Genomic DNA, 21,079 nt, shown 5'->3' with positions numbered 1-21,079 from the left:
GCTCTTCTTAGTTGGTTTGATAATTAATTTAAAGAGGTTGATTTTATGACTGTCCAATGTAATCCACATTTCCACCAAACCTGAGGTATATATATATTTTTTTCTGTTTTAACAGCCTGTTATGTTCAGGTTTCCATCATCTAATTCTTCATTTAAGATGAAGTTTTAAAAGTGTTGTAGAAGTTTCAACTTTTGATCCAACAAGTGGCTCATTACTGGAGTCTTCAATAATACAGAGTTCCAGGGGGACATCTAGTGGTCGAAAAATGAAGTGCAACTCATGTATTATAGTTTTATATAAATATAACTTTGCGGCCTGAGTATCAGAGTTGGGTAGTAACTACTAGTTACATTTACTTGAGCCACTTTATGGAAAAATAACTTTAGGACTAATTTTACTACACTTTTCAATTTTACGCTACTGTTTCTTGAGAATGTTTCTGGATGCTTTACCCACTTTGAGCTACTTCACTGAATGAAGAAAAAGCTTTCCTTAACCACAAGTCTTATTAAAGCTTCATAAGTTTTATATTGAAAGAAACTGATTAGGAAATGTTTTTCTTTTGCCTGATTTTGTTATTTTGTAATTGTTACTTATGTAAATTACTTTCACTTTGGTCTTTAACATACCAAAATTTCCACTTCATATTTTGGTCTGATTATGTAATTTTTAAATATTGGATGATTGGTGTTTTGGTCACTTGCTCAATACTTGAGTAGCCTTTTTACTGAATACTAATTTACTCTTACTTTAGTAATTTCTTGGACTTGAGTAAAATCATGTTGAAGTAGGATTATTTTTGGGAACTCTGCCTACCCCTGAGTGTTTCAAACATCACTAAAGTGCTTAAAATGTCAGCATTGACCTGATGAAACCATGCCTCGTCAGAGTGGTTCATACATTTCCGTTCATACCTTGAACTGTCCTATCACCACTGAGCAAGGTAGTCCCACAGCATGATGCTGTCACCACCACACTTACCAACTGGGATAAATTTGAAAGCTCCCTTTCAGATCCTCCAGTCTCTTTTTTTTGTCATGGTGGTGCAAACAGCTGAGTCTTTGTCTGCTCTGACCATCAAACATTCTCTAACACAGTTGTCTTAATTGTCAGTGTGGCAAATGTCACAAATTTCTAGGTCTTAATCTCGGTTCATGTTGATGTTGCACACTAGATTTACCAGTGTAGATGATGAAACTGACGTTCCCAGCATCTCCCAGTTCCAATTTTCATTCGTCTGATGGTAACAGTCTGGATTAGATGGATGAAACTTGGACACGGTTGGATGTTCCAACAGGAAAAATGATCTCAAACACACAAACTGTTTCTTGTAATGGATAAAACAGACTAACATGAAGCTGCAGGACTGATCCAGACCACAAGCCTGTCATAAAAATTTGTGCTTGAAAGCAGTATGTTTTCCAGGAAACCAATTTAAATGTGCTTTAGTATTTCTGATTGAAAGAATGGTCGTAAATGCAGACATTTTTTAGGCTGTAAGCTTGTTGGAAGCTGCAAAAAGCCTGTGGTAGATAAAAGTACAGCACGCGAAAGGGACTTTTAACCAAACCTTGGTGGGGTGAGTATATTTGAGACGATATGGAGCAGAAACAAAACACAAAAGATTTTCAAAAATTTTGCTTCAAAACCTTGTCTTTAAAATTCACTGAAGCTGGAGTTCACTCAAAAAAGGACCCTGCCTTTTTCCAGGTTTTTTCAAACGGTTTTATTTTTGTTTTTATGATTTTAGAGTACAAAACTGTAGTGAATCTGCTTCAACTGAAGTTGGGTCTAAACTGTAGGTTGCACAAATTATAGGAAAACACACACTTCTAAAAATGGCGTCCGAGTTTGAGAGAGCGGTGTCAAATGGGGCACCATTAAAATGGCCCCATTCTAAACGGCACATAACCATTTTAATGCTTTTGTGCCGTTTAGATACTTACATTAGGCAATCTAGAACTGTTAGAAGGGATTGTCCTATAGACTCTTTAAAGTGCACTTTTTGCATATTGGTACCCTTTTTTTTTTTACTTAGTAAAAAATTCCAACTTGCAGTTTTAGTGGAGCTATTAGGTCTAGTTAAACCTGAATTCAAAGGCTGTCTACAGAGAAAAGGTTGTGAAACTGCCCAAATTAGATTTTTATATCTATATAAAAAGCATTTAATCAGTCGGTGAGTCAAAAGCAAAATACAGAGGGGAGAAATGTTAAAACAGCAATGATAAAGAATGTCAATTTAACAAATCGAGAAAACCGCGGCATTATTAGACTTTTGCGTATTAGAAGATATAAGTGAAAAAGAGCAAGAAACCAAAATGTTTTCCAAACTCACTTTTCATTTTTCCATACTATTCAATAAATTGCAAACTTTTCCAGATTTTTGTGTGTGTGTGTGTAACCTAAACCTAAATTAGCCCACACGTGGGCTAATTTTAGCTAACCGACAACATGAACGACATCTGCAGGCCTGTGGGTGGCGCTGTGGGTTAGCCGCAGCGAATAGAGACTTTTTCCTCCCATGTGAATCATCTGTGTTAAAGCCAAACCACCGCGGCTGCCTCCTGGAAGAAGCCTGATTACTGTGCCGTGTGTGTGTGAGAGAGAGAGAGAGAGAGAGAGAGAGAGAGAGAGAGAGAGAGACAGTGTGTGTGTTTGGGCTGTGATTGGGTAATCTGAATGCAGATCTGGGAGGAGTGAGCGGAATAACAGAGAGAATAAGAGAGACGGGGATAAAATAAAAAAAAAGGGTTGGCCCAAAGAGAAGAGCCGCAACAAGAACCATGTCTCTGACTCCGAGCGCATCTGCCAGCCTGCAGCCAGCAAAGATGAAAAAAGACGAATCCTTTCTGGGGAAATTAGGAGGAACCCTTGTCCGGAAGAAACGGGCTAAAGAAGGTGAGTCGGTTTAGAGTTTTTCCTGCTTTAATGCGTTTTTGTTGTTGTTATTGTAATAATAAGTCCTCCTGTGTTTCTGTCCATGGTGCTGCAATCACAAGATTTTCCATCGTAGAGTAGGCACGTTGTTTGAAATGCAAACACAGACGGGTTTTGATGGTGGTGAAGCTGATAAAAGTGAACATGGAAGGCATCTATTTATATAAACAAAGACTTCATAGATGGCAAACTCCTCTGGCATTCAACATGAGGTAAAGATGTATAAATAGATCAGATCCTCAGAGTGACCCGTTACAGGAATGCCTTTTGATAAAGAAAAAATTAAGATTATTAACTTGAAGCAGTCTTTATTTTTCTACTATTCTGTGTTTAAGCAGCTATTTTTATGTCCTTAATCCACAGAGCAGTTTGGTCAGAAGGACAGCTGCAAAGGTTTATCAACCTCAAGCTGTGTGTGTGTGTGTGTGTGTGTGTGTGTGTGTGTTTTCTCACTGCCATGTGTTTGCAATTTCCATTAGAGCAGACCCACTGGCAGGAGGTCAGAGACATTTTAATTGTTTTAGGAGGAACCCTGGATTCCAGGCTTCACCTTTCAAGGAGACTGTTCTCTCATTTGAACTTCTCTTAATGGATCAGGCAATGAAAAACCGCTTTTGTGCAGTTTAATCCTTTTGTTTTTCTTCCCCCATTGAATTTAGCAAAGATACTCACAATGTTGGGTTTAAAAGTGCAAACATTCTTAACGTTTAAGAAAAAGACCGTTTTCAGAACAGTTTTAGAGGTTTTGATGTAAAGCTAAACGGTTTTTGAAATATCTAAATTGTAAGATTTCATTCTAATTTTGAGGAGACGGCGAAAGAAAGAAAGAGAAAAGCTCCTGGTTGTTCTTCACCTCAAATAAAATCACCATTGCCTAAGTTCAGATAGCAGCTGATGGTTACAACTCATATTATGATAACTTCTGACTTTCAAAGATGAAAATAGATGTTAATTTACAAAGAACTGAGTTGTACAATTGATGTAAATAACTAAGAGGTGACCTCACCTGTTCTATGTAGATCCAATCAGCAGTTTAATCGTCTGAAATGGCAAGTAACTTCAGTGGATTTCAAAATAAAGACTTTTGTCTAGTCCGACTTGTGTTTCAAAACCAGTTTTGATGTATGTTCGGGATCATTTTTCAACTTTAACACCTAGCGAGTCATCGTCCAATGACGTCAGTTTAACATCCACACAAACTCGGACCTTGTCACCCACTCAAGAAAAATGGGATTTCCAAATCTATGTATGCTGTAATATATGTTGCTATTAATAGATGTTATTATTAGATGTTGGGAGCATCATGTTTATCTCTAGTGGTTCTGGTGATCAGAAAGGATGACTCCCTCAAAAGTCTTGAGCTTCACTTTAGTTCAGTAGCTATGGATTAATAAAACCCCAGTAGGGAGTCCAACAGGACAGTGATCATAAGCAGATATGAAAACTGAGTTTGGAAGGCTAATAATAAGCTTCTTTAAATGAATTTGACATCAAAGCTGTGGAAAATTTATAGACTGTGCTTAAAATTCAGGTCAGAGCCAAAAAAGGTCCAATATCCAACCTGAAGTATGCCAGAAGTTTCACGACGGCTACAAAAAAAGTTTGGTTTCTCTTTAAGGAGATGTATCTATGCTATACTTTAACCCCTCAATTTGTTTTTCTTCTATAATAATACACACAAAAAAGCAAAAAGTCAAAAATGAGTGTAGATGTTTTCACCATGAAAGCACCTGATGCGTTCTGCCAACCTCTTCTCTGATTTAAATCTGTTTCCGATCTAAATTTGACCAGCCTGTTGAGTGCGTACCACTGATGCTGACTGACGTTTTCCTTCCTCATACCCAGGATCTTATCAGAAGTTTCTCACCACCACAAGCCGGATCTATATCTGCTTCATGAAAGTAGAAGTGCTTACTTGGAAGACCTCACGAATTTGAGCTGATAAAATGCTCCAGTCAGAAAAGCTACGAACATGCATCAGCTTAACGATGACTTCTTCTACAAATGTATTGAGATTCTCAAAGTTAGTTTCTTAAATCCTCGGTTTGTCATGTTTTCATGACACTAGAAAGTAAATGACTGCAAATGACCTAAGGTATTATTTTAAGAATGCACAAGTAGAATAGTTGAAAAAGGAAATCCTGTGCATATATTTGAAACGTGTCACTCTGAACTAAAATTATTCATTTAAATAATTAATAAATAGTTAATAAATATTCATAAAATGTTGTGGAATAAATTAGGGCTGTTGTAAAATAATATTTTAGTAATCGAGTACTCTATGGAATATTTTTACGATTATCCGAGGAATCTGATCTCTCTCTCTCTCTCTCTCTGCCATTCCTACCATTCACTCCAAAACCGAGATTCCAACGCCAGAAAAGCTGTCGTAGTTCAACCATCGCACCACAAACTTCTACAATCCTTATTTGTCCCCAAAACGCCACACAATTCAACACCATGCTGTGAGCACTTCACAACAATTCATTGGCGGAAGTGAGAGCACTGCCCTCCACAAATAATGATCCGGCTGGAACACGGTGCGCTACATAATGAAACAATTTAATTAAGCTTCGAGGCAGATAAATTTTCCTTGAGGAATTTTAATACTCGAGGAATTGTTTCAGCCCTAGAATAAATAATCCCATACTCTACAAACAGGTTGTAATTCAGTTTCAGAATCATGTTTGCCAAAATAATATATATAGTTCAAACAGAAAATATAATTTTATTCCCTTTGTGACTAATGTCGCTAATTAGCATCATACCCAAATGTACACTAATTTCAGGTCTAGCAATCAAATTAAGAATTGTTAGTTAACGTATGACAACAAAAAGACAAGCAATGTTTTTATTTAAATAAATGAACATAAATCCAGGCAAAATGTTTGTTTTAAATTTGTGATATTTGTACGAACCTTCTCATTATCTGCGTGAGACACCCTCACACAGATCTCAGATCAGTTGAATGTTTAAAGAGACTGTAGCATTGTAGCTTTTGAAGGCAACGTTGCTGGCAGAAGACGGTGTGTTGCCGTCCTGGGTGTGGTTCAAAGCCGACACTCAGCAGATGAGTTATGCCGTTAGAAAAGTTGCCTCACTTTTGCTGAATAATCTCTTACTAGTGACCACAACATGTGGTTCAGTGCTACATACAGGACAGAACATGTCACCTTTTCAGAGACTTTTGTCTCTGGCGTTTGACTCTCTCTGTGCAAAGCGATAAGCTGGAAGGAAGTCTGCGTTTCGCCGATGAGATTTGTGGGCAGACAGTGCAGTTCGCTGGAAAACGATGAGGCTGCCGTCGCATCCTGATCGTTTTGACACTGTGGTTACACCCTAAATATACAATACAGTGTAGAAATAAACAGACTGGAGGATGGATGGCAACAGCAGTGAGTCATTACACTCTACATGTAAAATGCTTTCTTATTTTAGTATAACTTCGTCTGCACTGTATACCTAATTTAGCTTCTTGCTTGAAAATTAAGTTTTGAACAGTACATAGCGGTCTGTTTCTTTATGCGATTATTATTTTACTAAAAGAGGAATTTACTCAATTTGTGCCCAATTTCTACTGGATTTAGTTCAGTTTCATTTACAAATTCCCGAGCTTGTATTGCAATATTCAGTGACTTGCACAAATTTATTAGAACCACAAATTTGAATGTATATTTTTATTATTTTATGTGGTTGACCAACACAGTGCAGAGCCATGAAGTGGGAGTAAAATAAGAATTTTTAAGTTTCCAAATAAACATCCATAAATAGTTGTATGCATATTCAGCCCTCGTTAAGATAAAAAAGAACTTTATTGATCCCTTTGAGACTTTCCCTCAGGGAAATTGTACCACATCTTGTTGTTTTTGAAACGTCGTCTCACTTCCTCAACTCCTTGACAGATCAAATGGAAACAAGCCCTTTTTATCAGCAGCAGAAAATCAACAGATCAAACTTTAAAAAAGAAGAAAAAAAGGCTCCCACACACAGATAAAGGGGGGGAAAAAAAAGCTAAATGAATTCCAGCTGTGGGGTCTGAAATGCACAACCCACTCAGACACCATCCTCTCCTTTCTGCTGTTACTCACCGATTCCTGACTGGATGTAAATAACCGGCGCTATTTTTAAGCGGCCGTCTGTCTGTCGTCTCTGTACTACGGCCTTATTTATATCCTCCCCTGTGCACCTCAGTCAAGCGGCTCTTTCCCAGCCGGAGGAGGTCGATTTCAATCTGTTTAACGTCGTTGTTTATGATGCACACAGATTACAAGCAGACCGTCTCTAATGCAAAGGGAACCTCCCTGCAGTGGTTTTGATAAATCGCTGTCATTTAACCCAGTCGTCCATGTAGATGGAAGCTCCTTTCTTGGCTTCTGGTGGTTCAGAAGATTAATGCTCATGGCTGCGAGCTTTGTGTGTATTAAATTAGAACAAGTGGATTAACAGGAACACAGTCACAGCCCAGCTGGTTATACGATGCAGCAAAAGATATTCACGGCACTGTTCTCATGCACAGTCGACTTGCTCGTTGTAACAAGCCTGTGAAATTTGCAGCAAGAGTATTAAATACAAGTCATTATTCATGGATAGAACTCGTATTGTGAGCATGAGAACACCCCACTCTCAGGTCTGAATTTGTGATGCAAGTACGCAGACGCGCTATGTTGCGTTTTCAAAGCACAAACAGCTGCTGAATGCAGAAAATGCCTCTAGAAATAGAATTTTCTCCCATCGTTTTGGCGCCCCCTCCTGCGCGGCGCCCCTATGCAGAGCCACTTGTTGTTCTGGCTGCAGTGACATCAGTTTTTCACATTTACCTGTGATGGTTCCTCAAAGTGCACCTAGTCTCCACATCCCAGAGCCGACCTGTGCGCTCTGACCTAATTGCCTCCGGCGTGGTGTGTGTCCCCTTCCTGTCTCACACACACCCCCTCCTCTGATGAACCTGTCTGGTAGCTGCGCCGCAGAGGTGGGGTGGAGAGCTGTGACAGAAATAAACACGTGATGACGCCCCTGCCTCTGCTCAGTTGCACCGATCGCAACTTACTCTCACACACACACACTGCACACAAATACTCTCAATATTTAATACCGTTCTCATTCTGTGACTGGTTCCTTCGCTTGCTCGCCGGCTCCAAGGAGGGTCCGGAGTGTGTGTTTCTTTTGGGGGGGGGAAAGGGGACATGGCTGGGCTTCTGTGTGGGACTAAAAGGAAGAAGCAAGGTAATCTGATTTTTTTTTTTTATTGCTGGACTATTAGGAACTTGGAAGTGGAAATGGGGAAGCGGGAGTCAGTGCAGCTTTGGTTAAATGTCAGCTGTTAAGAGGAATCAGCAGCGCACTGCTTGAGTAAATGAGTTGTTTTTTTTCTTCTTTAAACATTACGATCATTCAGATGCACCCCACACGGTTCAAAGCAGCAGTTATGCAGTGAGATGGACACGCAGGCAGGAAGCAGCAATTATGAGGAATTTCAGTCAATCTGATGTGTAATTACTAAGCTAACTGCTGATCTATAGTACGATTAAAGGCTCGATGAGAGGGCTGAAGCAGATAGTAAATCTTTGGGGAACCCTCTTCTTCTCCGGCTAATTCTGTTTATCTTCTCATGACTCGCCGCTTTGAGGTCGTATTACTGTTCTAGCTGTGCTATAAACACACTCTGGTTTGTTCCCTTTGACGTCCGTCTCCTCCTCCTCCTCTGCCCTTCCAGGCTCTAGGAATAATCCAGAACTTGGATGAAACAATAGATTTGGAAGCATTGATTGCGCTTTAGCCTGTTGCAGGTTGTGCAAATTGAAAAGTGGGAGGATAAAAAGCATTATGGCCATTAGGAGCAAGAAAGCCCTTAAATCTCCTGGAGTATCGCTGCAGTCCGCGTCCAAACGTGCCAGCAGAAATATATTCTGCTTAAAGATGGATTCACAAGTGTCAAGAGTTTGTTTTTCCACGAAGAGATTTTGAAGTCATTACGCTGCTTCCACTACCGAACAAATCCAAGGTTACAGAGAAGGTTTTCTTCTTGTTGTTGTTTGGACAGTAAATGTCAAGCAATCTGTTCTGAAAAAGGAAGTAAGAAATATGAGAAACTTTTGGAATGAAGCTCGGAGCCGAAACCAGAATAAACATTTGCCAAGTGCTCAACAGCAAGGATGTAAATGTGATGCAAAACTAATGAGCTTGGAGATCCACATCAGGAAGAGCGTGCAAATTTCACCAGACACAGTATACTCTATTCAGTTCATTTAACTTCTACACTCACTGGCCACTTTGTTAGGTACTCCCAGTGGTAGATCTCTCTCTTTATTTTTTTTAATCTTAGGAGCCCCATCACATATTGTGAAACGCATCACTGCTTCACTGGTTCCAACGCATCACACAGGTCCTTTATTGGATTGAGATCTGGTGACTGCAGAGGCCGCAAGGAATCCATCGTCATGTTCAAGAGACCTGCTTGAGCTGATTTGAGATTTGTGACAGAGCATTGTCCTGCTGGAAGTAGCCATCAGATGAGTACATGTTTCCTCCAGTGGTGTAGTGCCACCACAGGCGAAAGGGGTGAACAGGTTTTTCAAAGGGTTTGGCAGCTGAAACTATTAGGTGTAAAAACATCTACGGATCAGTGTTTCACTACTATCTACCATTGTCTCAGTTTGGTGAGTCTTTGACGATCCTTTGTTCAGTTTGCTGTTCTTAGGTGGCAGGAGTTGGCTCCCAGTGTAGATGTCTGCTGCTGTACATGCCTCCTTCAGGTGGTATCCTGTATGCCTTGGCTGTAGTGAACGATTTCTTTGAGTCCCTATTGCCTAAAATCATCTCTGCCCATTCTCCTCTGACATTAATATGCTCTCTCTTCCCAACCATTTTCTATAACCCAGCAGTGTGAAGGTCCCAGTAGATCAGCAGTGTCTACAGTACTTCAATTTGTGTGATTGGCCAATTTGCTATTAGTGCCAACAAGCAAACAAACAGGGGTCGATAAGTGCATCTCCATTAATTTCTTTAAGACCATTTATTTTCTATCATCTGTGGAGAAGCAACATTCAGTTTTTATGCTCTATTAATCTGGTACAAACTTCCCAAAAAACTGTAAAGCTGCTGAAACCCCGATGAGTTCCTTTTAAATCGGTGACTAAAAACCTACTCACTTAGAGTTGCCTTTGATTCTTAATAACAGGAACATTGATTGATCAATATTTTTGATCGGCGATCAAATGTATTTGGAGCATTTCGATGATGACTTTTCACAAGATCTAAAGTTTACTGCTGCTTCATAGTCAGTTTCTGCATTACGTTTTTGTGATGTAAAGCGCTTTGAAATGCCTCTTTGCTGAAATGTGCGACGCAATTAAACTTGACTCGACTTGTGATACTTGAAGCAAAAGTTTGAATATTTAATTTGTATTTCACACAATTGGTGAAGCACCAGTAAGTCGGTACCATTGTACTTTGTACAAAGTGAATACTTTGCAATTCCTCCGTCTTACACTGTCATAATGATCCCCTACAGTGAATATCTACTCCACAAGTTTATTTTTTTTTTCTTTAAAATAATTTTGTTGGCTCTACTTGACAGCGAGTGGAGGGAAGTGGGACGATGTTGGGTTGTTAGCAAGTTGCAGGCTTAAAATGACACTACCTTAGCCAATCAGAGCAGTCGTTTACAGTACATGATTGGGCTTGAGTTTAATGCTTAATCACAGTAGCCACATGAAGAGGATCTACATGCTATGTGGTTAGCTCATTAGTGTGCAAGAAGAGCTGAAATAGCCAACGTGTGAGTTCTGGTGTAATTTAGAATGTGTCCCTTTTTTCTCGCCAATCCTCTCTAAATGCAAACACTGTGTGTTAATTAAATCCTCTGGATGTGTGTGTGTAATGCAGAAAACCTCAGTTGAAAGTAAATCAACCTGCAGGCTGAACCCCAGTACTCAGCTGTTTGATTGTGACAAACTATTAGCTATGGAGCTTTTTTCTTCTTTTTTTAAATATTTTGTTATGTTATAAGCAGAAAGCTTAATGTTTGCCCCCCCGAGTCACTCAGCTGCAGAACCGTCTTTTATGTCAAAGCAATTACAGCTACAAGTTTTTGGGGGTAAATCTCCAGCTTTGCACATTTCGAAACTAAAATCGGTTTGATTTTCAGTCGCACTGAATAAAGAGCATCTGCAAAAAGCAACTTTCAAATCCTGCCACAGATTCCCATTTGGACTTGGATCTGAACTTTGACTGGACCATTTTAAGACGTTAACACGCTTTTCTCTAAGCCGCTGCGTCACAACACCGGCTCGGACTCTAAACTTCATTTTCATAAACAGTATTTTGGTTTGACTTCATCGAACTTGATATAATAAACAGTTGTATACAAACAAAAAAGAAGAATAGTTGTAAAGTATATTTACATGTTCAAAGGAGAGAGTAGAAGTTATTTCTTATTTGTAATTGTTTATATTGCATAAAACATTCAATGTGACTGTATATTTTATTAAATAAAGAAGTTCAATATTTGATTCCATTTCTATTTCTACGTTGTTGCGTTTTTGTTCTGTACTCTTCATGATTTCAGTTTCTTCTCACCTTAAATTACATTTTGAATTTCTCTTGCTAATTTCTAAAGCATGCTTGCTTTAAAAATTGACCTGATTTCTCCCCGTTGTTTCCATCTCACCAGTGAGCGATCTCCATGAGGAGGGCAAGAACGCCATCAACGCACCGCTGCTTCCCTCAGCAACAGAAATCCATCCGGAGGACACTCTGCTGGGTACGAACGCTGCAAACGAACCATTTGGACCTGAAAAGCACCTCACACTTGCGTCCGGTTGTGTTAAATTTAGCGATGGGTTACGGTTGGACGTTTACTGCTTCCAGTTCTTCAGACTGATTTCTCAAGGCAGTGTGTCAGAGGGTATTCAGGCCTCAGAGGTCAAGAAAACGACTCTGCTGAAACTGTTTGACAGCGGAGAAGGAGGAAGTGAAAGTGGGTGGAGTGCGGATGCCCTTGAACTCAGTAAACTGTGAAATCATCTCTGATGCATCTCGGAGGAAAAGCTTGTCTTATTGATGGCTGTGAAGTTATTTTTGAAGGAAAACCTGTCGTCATATTTATAAACTATTGATCTCACCGGCGAGAAAAGAAAAAATATTTCTTATTTGAATAAAAAGTTGTTATAAGCGACACTTTATTCAACTCATGTTTCATGATTCATGATTGCTTTTCCTCGCAGAAGAGAATGCTGAAAGGATCATGCTGGACCCCACGTCAAGGGAAAACCCTAAATTTAAAGATCTCGTGAAGGTAAATGAGACCAAATGGGATTTTGTGAAGTGAAAAAAAAGCTGAATATGTTCAGAGCAAAACATAAATACCCCAATCGTGCGAACGGGATCACGCAGGTTCTGATCGACTGGATCAACAGCGAGCTGGAGGAGGAGAGGATCATAGTGAAAGACCTGGAGGAGGACTGCTACGACGGACAAGTGCTGCAGAAGCTGTTCGGTAGGAAATGGTCACATGTTTAACAGTTACAAAAATAAAACCTCCTCAGAGGGTTTATTCTTGGTAGACGGCATTAAGGCTTGTTTCAGTCATGCTGGTTCATTTCTGTTCTAAAAATGTAAAGTAGATTCATTTCTTACTGTTCTGTTTGCCAAGTGGGCACTAACAAGTCCTGGCTCCTGAAACAACAGCACGATTAGCCCCAGGACTGCATTTCTGGAAACCATTTAGTTGGGAAAATTGGAAACCTGAAGTTCAGATAAATGTTCTGCTCATTCAGTTAATGCATTAGCAGCTCTATTCGATTGTCTGCTGTGAAAAATGTGATTTGTTTTAGGATGTAAAGCACCAGCATGTTTAACAGCATCCCCATATTTGTCTTTTCTATAATTATGAAAATAAAGGTTTCAGAAGAAAATCAGATATTAGTAACTAATGTTTATCCTCTTTCCTCCCTCCTAGGGGGGGCGCCCCACAGTTTGGGAACCTCTGCTCTAGTCCAAAGAGTTGGCTTATATATAGCATAACATCCAGCTATTTACACGTAAACAAATGGCTTGTGGCTAGCTGTCTATTTTAGTGAACACTAAGCACGAAAAGAACTCGGTGCGTTTCTTAATGATGAACACAAAACAGGAAGTATGTTCACATTTAAAGCCAAATGTTCTTCAGCTGCTACCAAGACATCTTTTGGATGGCTATGTGGGATTTTTGCCCCGTTTCAAACTCCATCATTCTTGCACCTTTTGCAGTCAGAGTCCTTTGTTGCATTTGTTCATCTGTTGGCTACTTTTTATGTGCAGTAATATTTGAAACGACACAGATGAGCTTGGACTTCTAAACCTCTTCCTTTGTCTGTCGGTGACAGAGAAACTGTCGGGTCGGAAGTTGAACGTAGCGGAGGTCACCCAGTCGGAGATTGGACAGAAGCAGAAGCTTCAGACGGTTCTGGAGGCCGTCAACAACACGCTGAGGCCTCACGGCTGGACGCTGGAGTGGAGTGTGGACTGTGAGTTTGACACCCTTTTCAGTCCCTGACTTCTTGAAGTAAACGCACAAAACGTATACGCACAATTTTAATGTGTGACAATTAGTCCTGTCATAATAACTAAAGTTTCTGGACGATTAATCGTCCCAGACGTTATCGCGATAAACGGTAATATTGTTGTTTTGAGGCAATTTTCCAGTAACACAATGATGATAATGGCACAACAATGCAAGAACATGTTCTCAAAGATCAATAAACTTTAAATTCTAATTAACATTTAGCACTGGAACTGGAAGACATTTTAAATATCCAAATAAATCAACAAAACAACAGAAACGAGTAATAAAATGAGTGATGAAGTCTCTGGAAACAAAATTATCCTTCAAAAAAAGGTTTAGTTGAGACCAAAACTCCAGTCTGAAGACTTTTACTATCCAACTTAGAAAAACGTAGAAAGAGAAAAACGATAAATTTGTTTTAATTTACGATGCGATTATTACTGTGGCATAATTTGGTTAAACACAGCTGAGCGTCTTCATTTTTAAAATGACGAGTATTTCCTTCTAAACACAGTTGGGCAATCCCAATATCACAAAGAACTTCCTAGATAGATATGCTTTACTGCCAAACGTGTTCACTTGTCTGACTTCACACACACATCCCGGATGAACTCGAGTAACATCCCATTAGTGATCCATAATGTACATTATGATGCCTGCTCACCCGTTGCCCACCATTTCATCGTCTGTAACGGCTTCAGTCTTTCTGGGAAAGCTTTTTATTTTTCACGAATGTCTGACTATCCTTCCGGTTGTGAGATCAGTCACGATGAGAGGTCATTGAAGCTGTAATGTATTCTTGCTTCTGCATACACTTTCATACTCCCTTTCATGCATCATCATAGTCTTTCCCAAGAGAGTGTGGAGGTGTTTGAGAAAACAAGAATACACGATGGCCTCAACGGTATGAGTTCTTGCATTTTTATACCATTACAATTATATTACTTAGAAATGCTGTCAAAACAATGTTATCGTTTATCGCAATAAGTTCTGATTATTGCGACAAGTTATCGTCCAGCAAAATTTGCTATTATGACAGGAAACTGAGCAGATGACCAAAACAAGATGTTTGGTTGTTAAAACATGGTGTTGCCATGCAACAAAGCTGTTTGGTTGCCCATACAGACAGTTGTTGCCGGATGCAAGTTTTTCAGTGAGAGATGTTAAATAGTGAAGCTGAAGAGGGAAGACGTCAACGCTCTACACCTGGGTGTTTATGTCTCCCAACCCATATTGTTATTGCAGAATTTGGCACATTTTCTCTGACATTGCACAGCTCTACCCAATCAAACTCATGTCAACATTAACATGATTTTCTGTTTCATTGTCGTCTCTGCAGCGATTCATTCAAAGAACCTGGTGGCTATCGTTTACCTGCTGGTTGCCCTCGCTATGCACTTCCAGGCTCCCATCAGACTCCCTGAACACGTGACTGTGCAGGTGGTGGTGGTAAAGGTAAGGTTCCAGTCGGCTTGCAGGATCACTGAAAGCACTGAAGGCTGGAATATGAATACATTTGAGTAGTAAAACTATTGACTTAAATGCTTTCTTTCAGTTTGTCTTCAGTATTTCAGTTCAGCTAGAAAAACTGCATGTCTTAAATAGACTCAATGGAGTCTAAGCTAAGCTACAGCTGCTAATACCTTCATGTCTTTCTCCATTTAACTGTCTATTGCTGCGACTGACGGTTGTCGACTCTTCTCGATGATTGTGGTGACATTTTTGTATGAAATGTTATGTATGAATTGTGAGTTTTTATTAGCTGTAATTACTAAAATAAACAGAAATACAGTGAATGACTTGAAGTACAATGAATTAAAATTAAACTTTTAGCTTTATTCTGTTTATTGAGATGCATTTGCTTTTAAATTGTGCGTCACATACCTTATGACTTGTTTACTGGGAGGAAGGTGTAGACTTGTACATTTCTCACTGTAAGAATGGAAACCTTAACGACGCTGTTAATACTCGTTGAGCGCCCCCAAGTGGTTATTCTGCTCAGCTCTCTTCAGGCGTTAGGCATGAGATGAGTTGACAGATCTGCATTAAATGAGATGAAGTGACGTCAATAATGGGTCATTGCTGCTGTGACATTTGCATAATTTCTGGTGCAGAATTTTTTTAACATGTAAAAAAAAAAAAAAAGAATTACGTATGCGACAGTATCAAATGTCCAGAAAGGTGAATCTGGAGAGCCAGTTCCAGAAATATCTTCGTACTCTAACTATATGGAATAGTGTGGCCGGGGCGTTGACATTAGAAGCAGAAACAATGTTCCTGAAATTAAAACTGTGGTTGACATTTTCTTTGTCAGCAACATGAGTTGCTCTCTGAAGTCACAACTTTTATTTGTGTTCATGCAGAAGAGAGAAGGAATCCTGCAGACTGCTGTCGTGGCTAAAGAACTGACCAGCACCACAGAGTAAGAGCTACCAAGACACGTTTATGAGACTTTTTGGAAGTGCTTGTTGCCTGCAGCTGAGGAACAAACAAATTAATTATGTAATTTCTCTCATTTGCTTTTTTTGTTGCAGAATGATGCTGGGGCGATTTGGTAAGTTAAGGAAACCCAAAACGTTGTGTAAAAAGCTTAAATAACTAGATTTGACCAATTTGAATTCATTTTTGTTTTGGTTCTTCTTAAATGTCAAACTAGAAGTGAACACGTGCTGCTTCAGTCACAGATTTAAAAAAAACCCCCAAAAAACATCTTTAATCAGATAAAGATAAAACCTTTGAGTCATCACCAGTCGGTGTTTGTACCTCCTTCAAGTCGTTTTCCTTTCCAGCAGAGCGGGATGCGTTTGACACGTTGTTGGATCATGCGCCCGACAAGCTCAACGTTGTAAAAACGGTAATAAGATCTCAGCTGAACATTAGACGTTGTTTCTAAAGCTATGTTTTTATTTTTTTAAAGAATGTTTTGTAAAAATGCTGAACGGTTTTGGGATTCTCCCTTCAGTCCCTCATCACCTTCGTGAACAAACACCTGAACAAGCTGAACTTGGAGGTCACTGAGCTGGAATCTCAGGTATCTTATGGATATATTTTTAAAATCACATCCTATCCAATTAAGTCATGTTATTTATATATTGTCTATATTAAAAAAAATGTATATGGTGCATTACAGTTTAACTGATTTCTTTCTGTTATTCTTTTGACTGGATGACATTTTTAAAGCAAATCCCTTCACGATCTGTTATGTTTAACGTGTCCATTATACATATTTATAAGATGTTTGTATTTCCTTAGTTTGCTGATGGAGTGTACCTGATTTTGCTGATGGGGCTGCTGGAAGACTATTTTGTCCCTCTCTACAACTTTTTTCTCACCCCTGAAAGCTTTGAGCAGAAGGTTGTCTCACTTATAGAAAAGTAGAAATTAGATATGCATGTTTTTTTTAGATGAGAAATATTAATTGCCAGCTTTGCTCCCATTTAGGTTCACAATGTGGCATTTGCCTTTGAGCTGATGCAGGACGGAGGCCTGAAGAAACCAAAAGCAAGACCAGAAGGTATTCCACCATTTCACCGCCTTAATATTACTGCAGATCAAGACTAAATTCTCCTTAAAAAAATAAAACAAGACACAATTTTAATGCCAATTAATACAAATTACATGAGTTTAACTAAAAATAACTTTTTTTACTGGAGTAGTATAAACTATGCCTGTTCTGATGGAAACCTGGTTTATATTGAAAAGCACAACTTTTAAGTATGGTGGAGAATCAGTGATGCTGTGGGCCTATTTCTGCAATTTGATCAAAATTTTATGGCATCTTGGACTCTTATTTTTCACTTCACTTATTTTTCTTAAAGGGTCAACGTTTTGTATTACCTACTGAATAAATGTGGAAAAGGTTTCACTGAATTAAAAGATTCATGTACTTTAAGGTTGTTTTTTTGTTGTTGTTTTTAATGCTTCTTTACCAGGGAAGTCAATAAGTGTGCAGGAAGCTGTCATTACCATGATCGTCCAGCAGGTGGTGACCTCGGCCTAATCTGTAACCACTTGATTTATATCCGGCTGAGCTTCTCACCGTGCTTATATAAAAGATGGCACCTCAAAACTTTGCTATGACCAGCTGTTACCATGTAGATTTCATTTTTAGATTTACAGTCATAAGTATAAACCTTATAATTATTTCTAAGATGTTTTGATGTCATTTCGCTCTGTGCAGCCATAATGTAAATGTCCTTTCTCTTTCTACAAACAAATCACTACTTATCAACTCTGTTCCCAACATTTACACTACTTCAGCTCATCCCAGCTGCTGTGATTATCTTTCATTGCAAGGCTGATTATAGGCAACAAGTGAGACCCGGAACAGAGAAACACCGACGTTAGGATGCTAAAAGCAGGCTTCGTGCAGCAACGCTGCTGTTATCTGACTGGCCCCTCGGTTAACCCAAACCCAGTTCGAATGATTAATTCAGTTTAGTGGCTTATGTACTGCGACACCTCCAAAAAAGAACAGAAACCTACTTTGTGCTTCCAAAATCCTCAGCCAGGAGTAATGCATCATATGATAATCATTTGCGAATTCTTGGGGATCTATTTTAGGCTGCGTTGCTGTTCCAAAAAAATTGCAAATGGCTGTTCGAAGGAAAGCAGTCCGGCGCTTATCGCGCGCCAGACTCTAACAAGAACCTTCATGAAAGAGCAATCTAAAAGTAATTATCTCAATTGTTGCTTATGTTTCCTGCAGATGTGGTCAACCTGAACCTGAAATCCACCCTCAGAGTCCTCTACAACCTGTTCACCAACTACAAAAACTCTGACTGAACCCGTTTCCCTGGCGGTACTCTGGTCAGAGTAACTCTGAACACGGCGTAACGATCTGGGCACTGGAGGACGCCACCTGGGACTGAGAGACATCATTATCTGCAATCCGAAAACCCCCGGAGGAAAGGACAGAACAAGGCTCTTCTTTAATCATCTCCAAATGTCAGTATTTATTTATTCCTTCCTCGAAAGTTATCTGCGACTTAAGAAGCAGGGCGACCTTTAGGCTCTGCATTTGAATACAGCCGTCATGGGAAAATGACGACGCCGGAGAATGTTTGTGCTAAAGTGAACTAATTGCCTTCAGTGCTGAATATTTTTTGCTGATATTTTCAGAAGGTGTCTGGATTTTTAAGGCGTGAAAATGCAACTGAAATTTGAGATAAAAATGTTTTTTCTCTTTGTTGCAAAAAAAGAAGCCAGAATCAGAATAGAAAAGCTTGTTGTATATTAGCTCTTCTTATATTTGCTTAGCCTATGCAAGAATCAAACCGTTAACTCTGTGAGACGTACGAGATGCAAAAGCAGTCTGTTCAAAACTTGTACTGTATGTTGTAAAAGTATGTGAATGTAATAACTGTCCTTTAAAACTCATATTTAATTAAAAATAGTACAAACAAGGCAAATCAACTTATAAAGCTGTTTTTTTTTTTTGTTTTGTTTTTGTTGTTGCCTGTTTTTTTCTTTTTCTTTTGGATAAAATTTTACGACTTGGTAACATATATGGGGTCAAAATGACTGCCGAGGTCCAAAAGTATTTGGGATAAAATACGTGTCGAAATTAACATTTATATTCTCTCAAATAAGCACAAACATGACTCTCCTGTTAAAAACCTCTATCTGTTCAAGACGACGACTTAGTATCATCTTCGGTTAACGTTTTTGCTTTGTCTACAAAACATTGCAGGGCTACTACTACTCGTCTTGAACACCAACACATAAAGAAGATTAAGACGATTCTCACCGTTTCTGGACTCAATATACGGATTATAGAAGAGACTGAAAGAATCAGTTCCTCACGAAATACATTAAGCTGTATTCTCTTGCCGGACAATAAGAGGGATCACCCAGATTTTTTTAAAGCACAAAATTCACAGCTGATTGCCAAGTAAAGCTGAATATTTTACACGGTTATGAAGGCATCATTAATGCTAATTTTTTACAGAAACATTTGCTGCGACGCAGGCAGAATCATTAAGGCAAGGCTTTGTTTATTTCTGCAACAGTGACACACCAGAGTTAAACACTGCAAAATAAGGTTCAACTGATAAATGTAAAATATTTCAAATGAATTATCATAATAAAAACTAAGATATTTTTTGGTGTAAATAAAAACCTACAAACTTTTGACAAACACGTGCAGAGTTGAAAACTCAACTCCAAAATTATACCAAAGATGAACCCAATACATGTCTAAATCATAATTGACTCGACAAAATAAAAACACGTTAAAGGAACAAAAATAGAAGAAAAAAAAAAAAGAAACCTAATTACATTTCTTCTCAGTTCGCGCACCCACAGACTTGTCAGGATGAGACTTTATGCAACACATACATGTTTCTCTGCCGTCAGAGGATATGGGAATGCCTCAGTTTGAAATTTTCTACTTAAATAATTAGTCATGCTAACATAATCACAATAATTTAGGCTTGGCAGACGCTGTCAGACAAGCTAATGCTGTTTATCTGTGTAGCTCTGAGCACAAAGACTGTAAATGACTGGATATTTTTTCTGTTCTAGTTTCTGAAGTTTTATAAGCTTTTTCTAGAAAGCTAGAAACAACATAATATGGTGCCTCAATCCTGCAGATATCCTCTCTAAGATGAGATAATCTATATCTCCTAGATGCTAGCTGTTCATTAGCATCTGTCTTGCCAAGGCAGATGTCACCCTAACATCCGCCTCGGCTTTATACAACAATGCCAAATTAAAAATAAATCCTCCGGTACCTTCAATTACAAAAGATACTTTGGCTCTTAAAATTTTACTCATTCCTGCTAAAATTTCAGGTTTTTGTGAAGGAAAGAAATGAGGCAATGATGATCATTTTCAAAATCTTTTCAAAGAAATAACTCAATATTTGTCCCGCACTTCTGAATGACAACAAATCTGCCAAAAGGAAGCATGATTAAAAAAAAAAAAAAAAAAAGAGTACACCTTTAAAACAAACACTTTGAGACTCAATTTCCATTTCCAGTCTGCATCCCTCAGGATAACATGGTAACATTTGCCCCCACTCCTGAGGGGCTGTGAGAACATTTCCTGTGTCTCCACAGATTTCAGATTTTTAGCTTGTCTCCCAAGAAGTTGCTCTTTTGTTGACTTGGACGTACACTTGGATCAGGAAACTGCCAGAACCATATTTGGGTAAGTATCTTGAGATGTTAAGCACCGATTCACATCAAATCGACCTTAACGTGATTTGCTGAGAAGTTTTAGATGACATTACCCAGGCCTGGAGGAAAAAACTTTATTCTTCAGTCTGAATATACTAGCTCACCAAACGCAGCCAGAACTTGTTGGAAACTTCTGCAGCATCTCCAGTGTTACTGTGGATTTTTTATTTTTATTTTTGCTACCCTCCTCCAGACTGATACCTTTGTAAAATTACATTATTTTGATCTTTAGCAACCTTTCTGCAAACTGCGACGTTAGCTAAAGGCTAATGTCGAGGAAGTCCTGTACTGAACTTTATTTCTGAGTCATCAGATCTAATGTAGTTGATGCCGGGCTTTAACGCAAAATGACCGAATCCTTAAAACTGAATCAAAAACAGAGTGTAGTTCTTACGTAAGCAGACTAATGGCAAATTT

General features: G+C 38.9%; 1 protein-coding gene across 3 annotated transcripts; it reads left to right on the top strand.

The window, feature by feature from the left end:
* Positions 1 to 2,555: 2,555 nt before the first annotated feature.
* parvb (parvin, beta) lies at positions 2,556 to 18,892 on the top strand. Of its 3 annotated transcripts, none has more exons than XM_014976201.2 (13): positions 2,556 to 2,899; positions 11,610 to 11,699; positions 12,163 to 12,233; positions 12,332 to 12,434; positions 13,303 to 13,443; positions 14,821 to 14,936; positions 15,845 to 15,903; positions 16,016 to 16,035; positions 16,274 to 16,335; positions 16,444 to 16,512; positions 16,734 to 16,835; positions 16,923 to 16,995; positions 18,190 to 18,892. In XM_014976201.2, exons 1-13 carry the CDS (start codon positions 2,785 to 2,787, stop codon positions 18,264 to 18,266), a joined length of 1,098 nt encoding a protein of 365 aa, XP_014831687.1. In that variant the 5' UTR covers positions 2,556 to 2,784; the 3' UTR covers positions 18,267 to 18,892. The 3 variants fall into 3 exon arrangements, with proteins under 3 accessions (XP_014831687.1, XP_014831686.1, XP_014831688.1); XM_014976200.2 differs by having other exon boundaries at positions 16,271 to 16,335; XM_014976202.2 differs by lacking the exon at positions 2,556 to 2,899 and adding an exon at positions 7,939 to 8,161 and having other exon boundaries at positions 16,271 to 16,335.
* Positions 18,893 to 21,079: the final 2,187 nt, after the last annotated feature.

Source organism: Poecilia mexicana, unplaced genomic scaffold (genome assembly GCF_051168715.1).
Source record: "Poecilia mexicana isolate PSO_F unplaced genomic scaffold, ASM5116871v1 scaffold_6, whole genome shotgun sequence".
Taxonomy (NCBI): domain Eukaryota; kingdom Metazoa; phylum Chordata; class Actinopteri; order Cyprinodontiformes; family Poeciliidae; genus Poecilia; species Poecilia mexicana.
The sequence above is the reverse complement of the archived record's forward strand: the minus strand, read 5'-3'. Positions and strand labels throughout refer to the sequence as shown.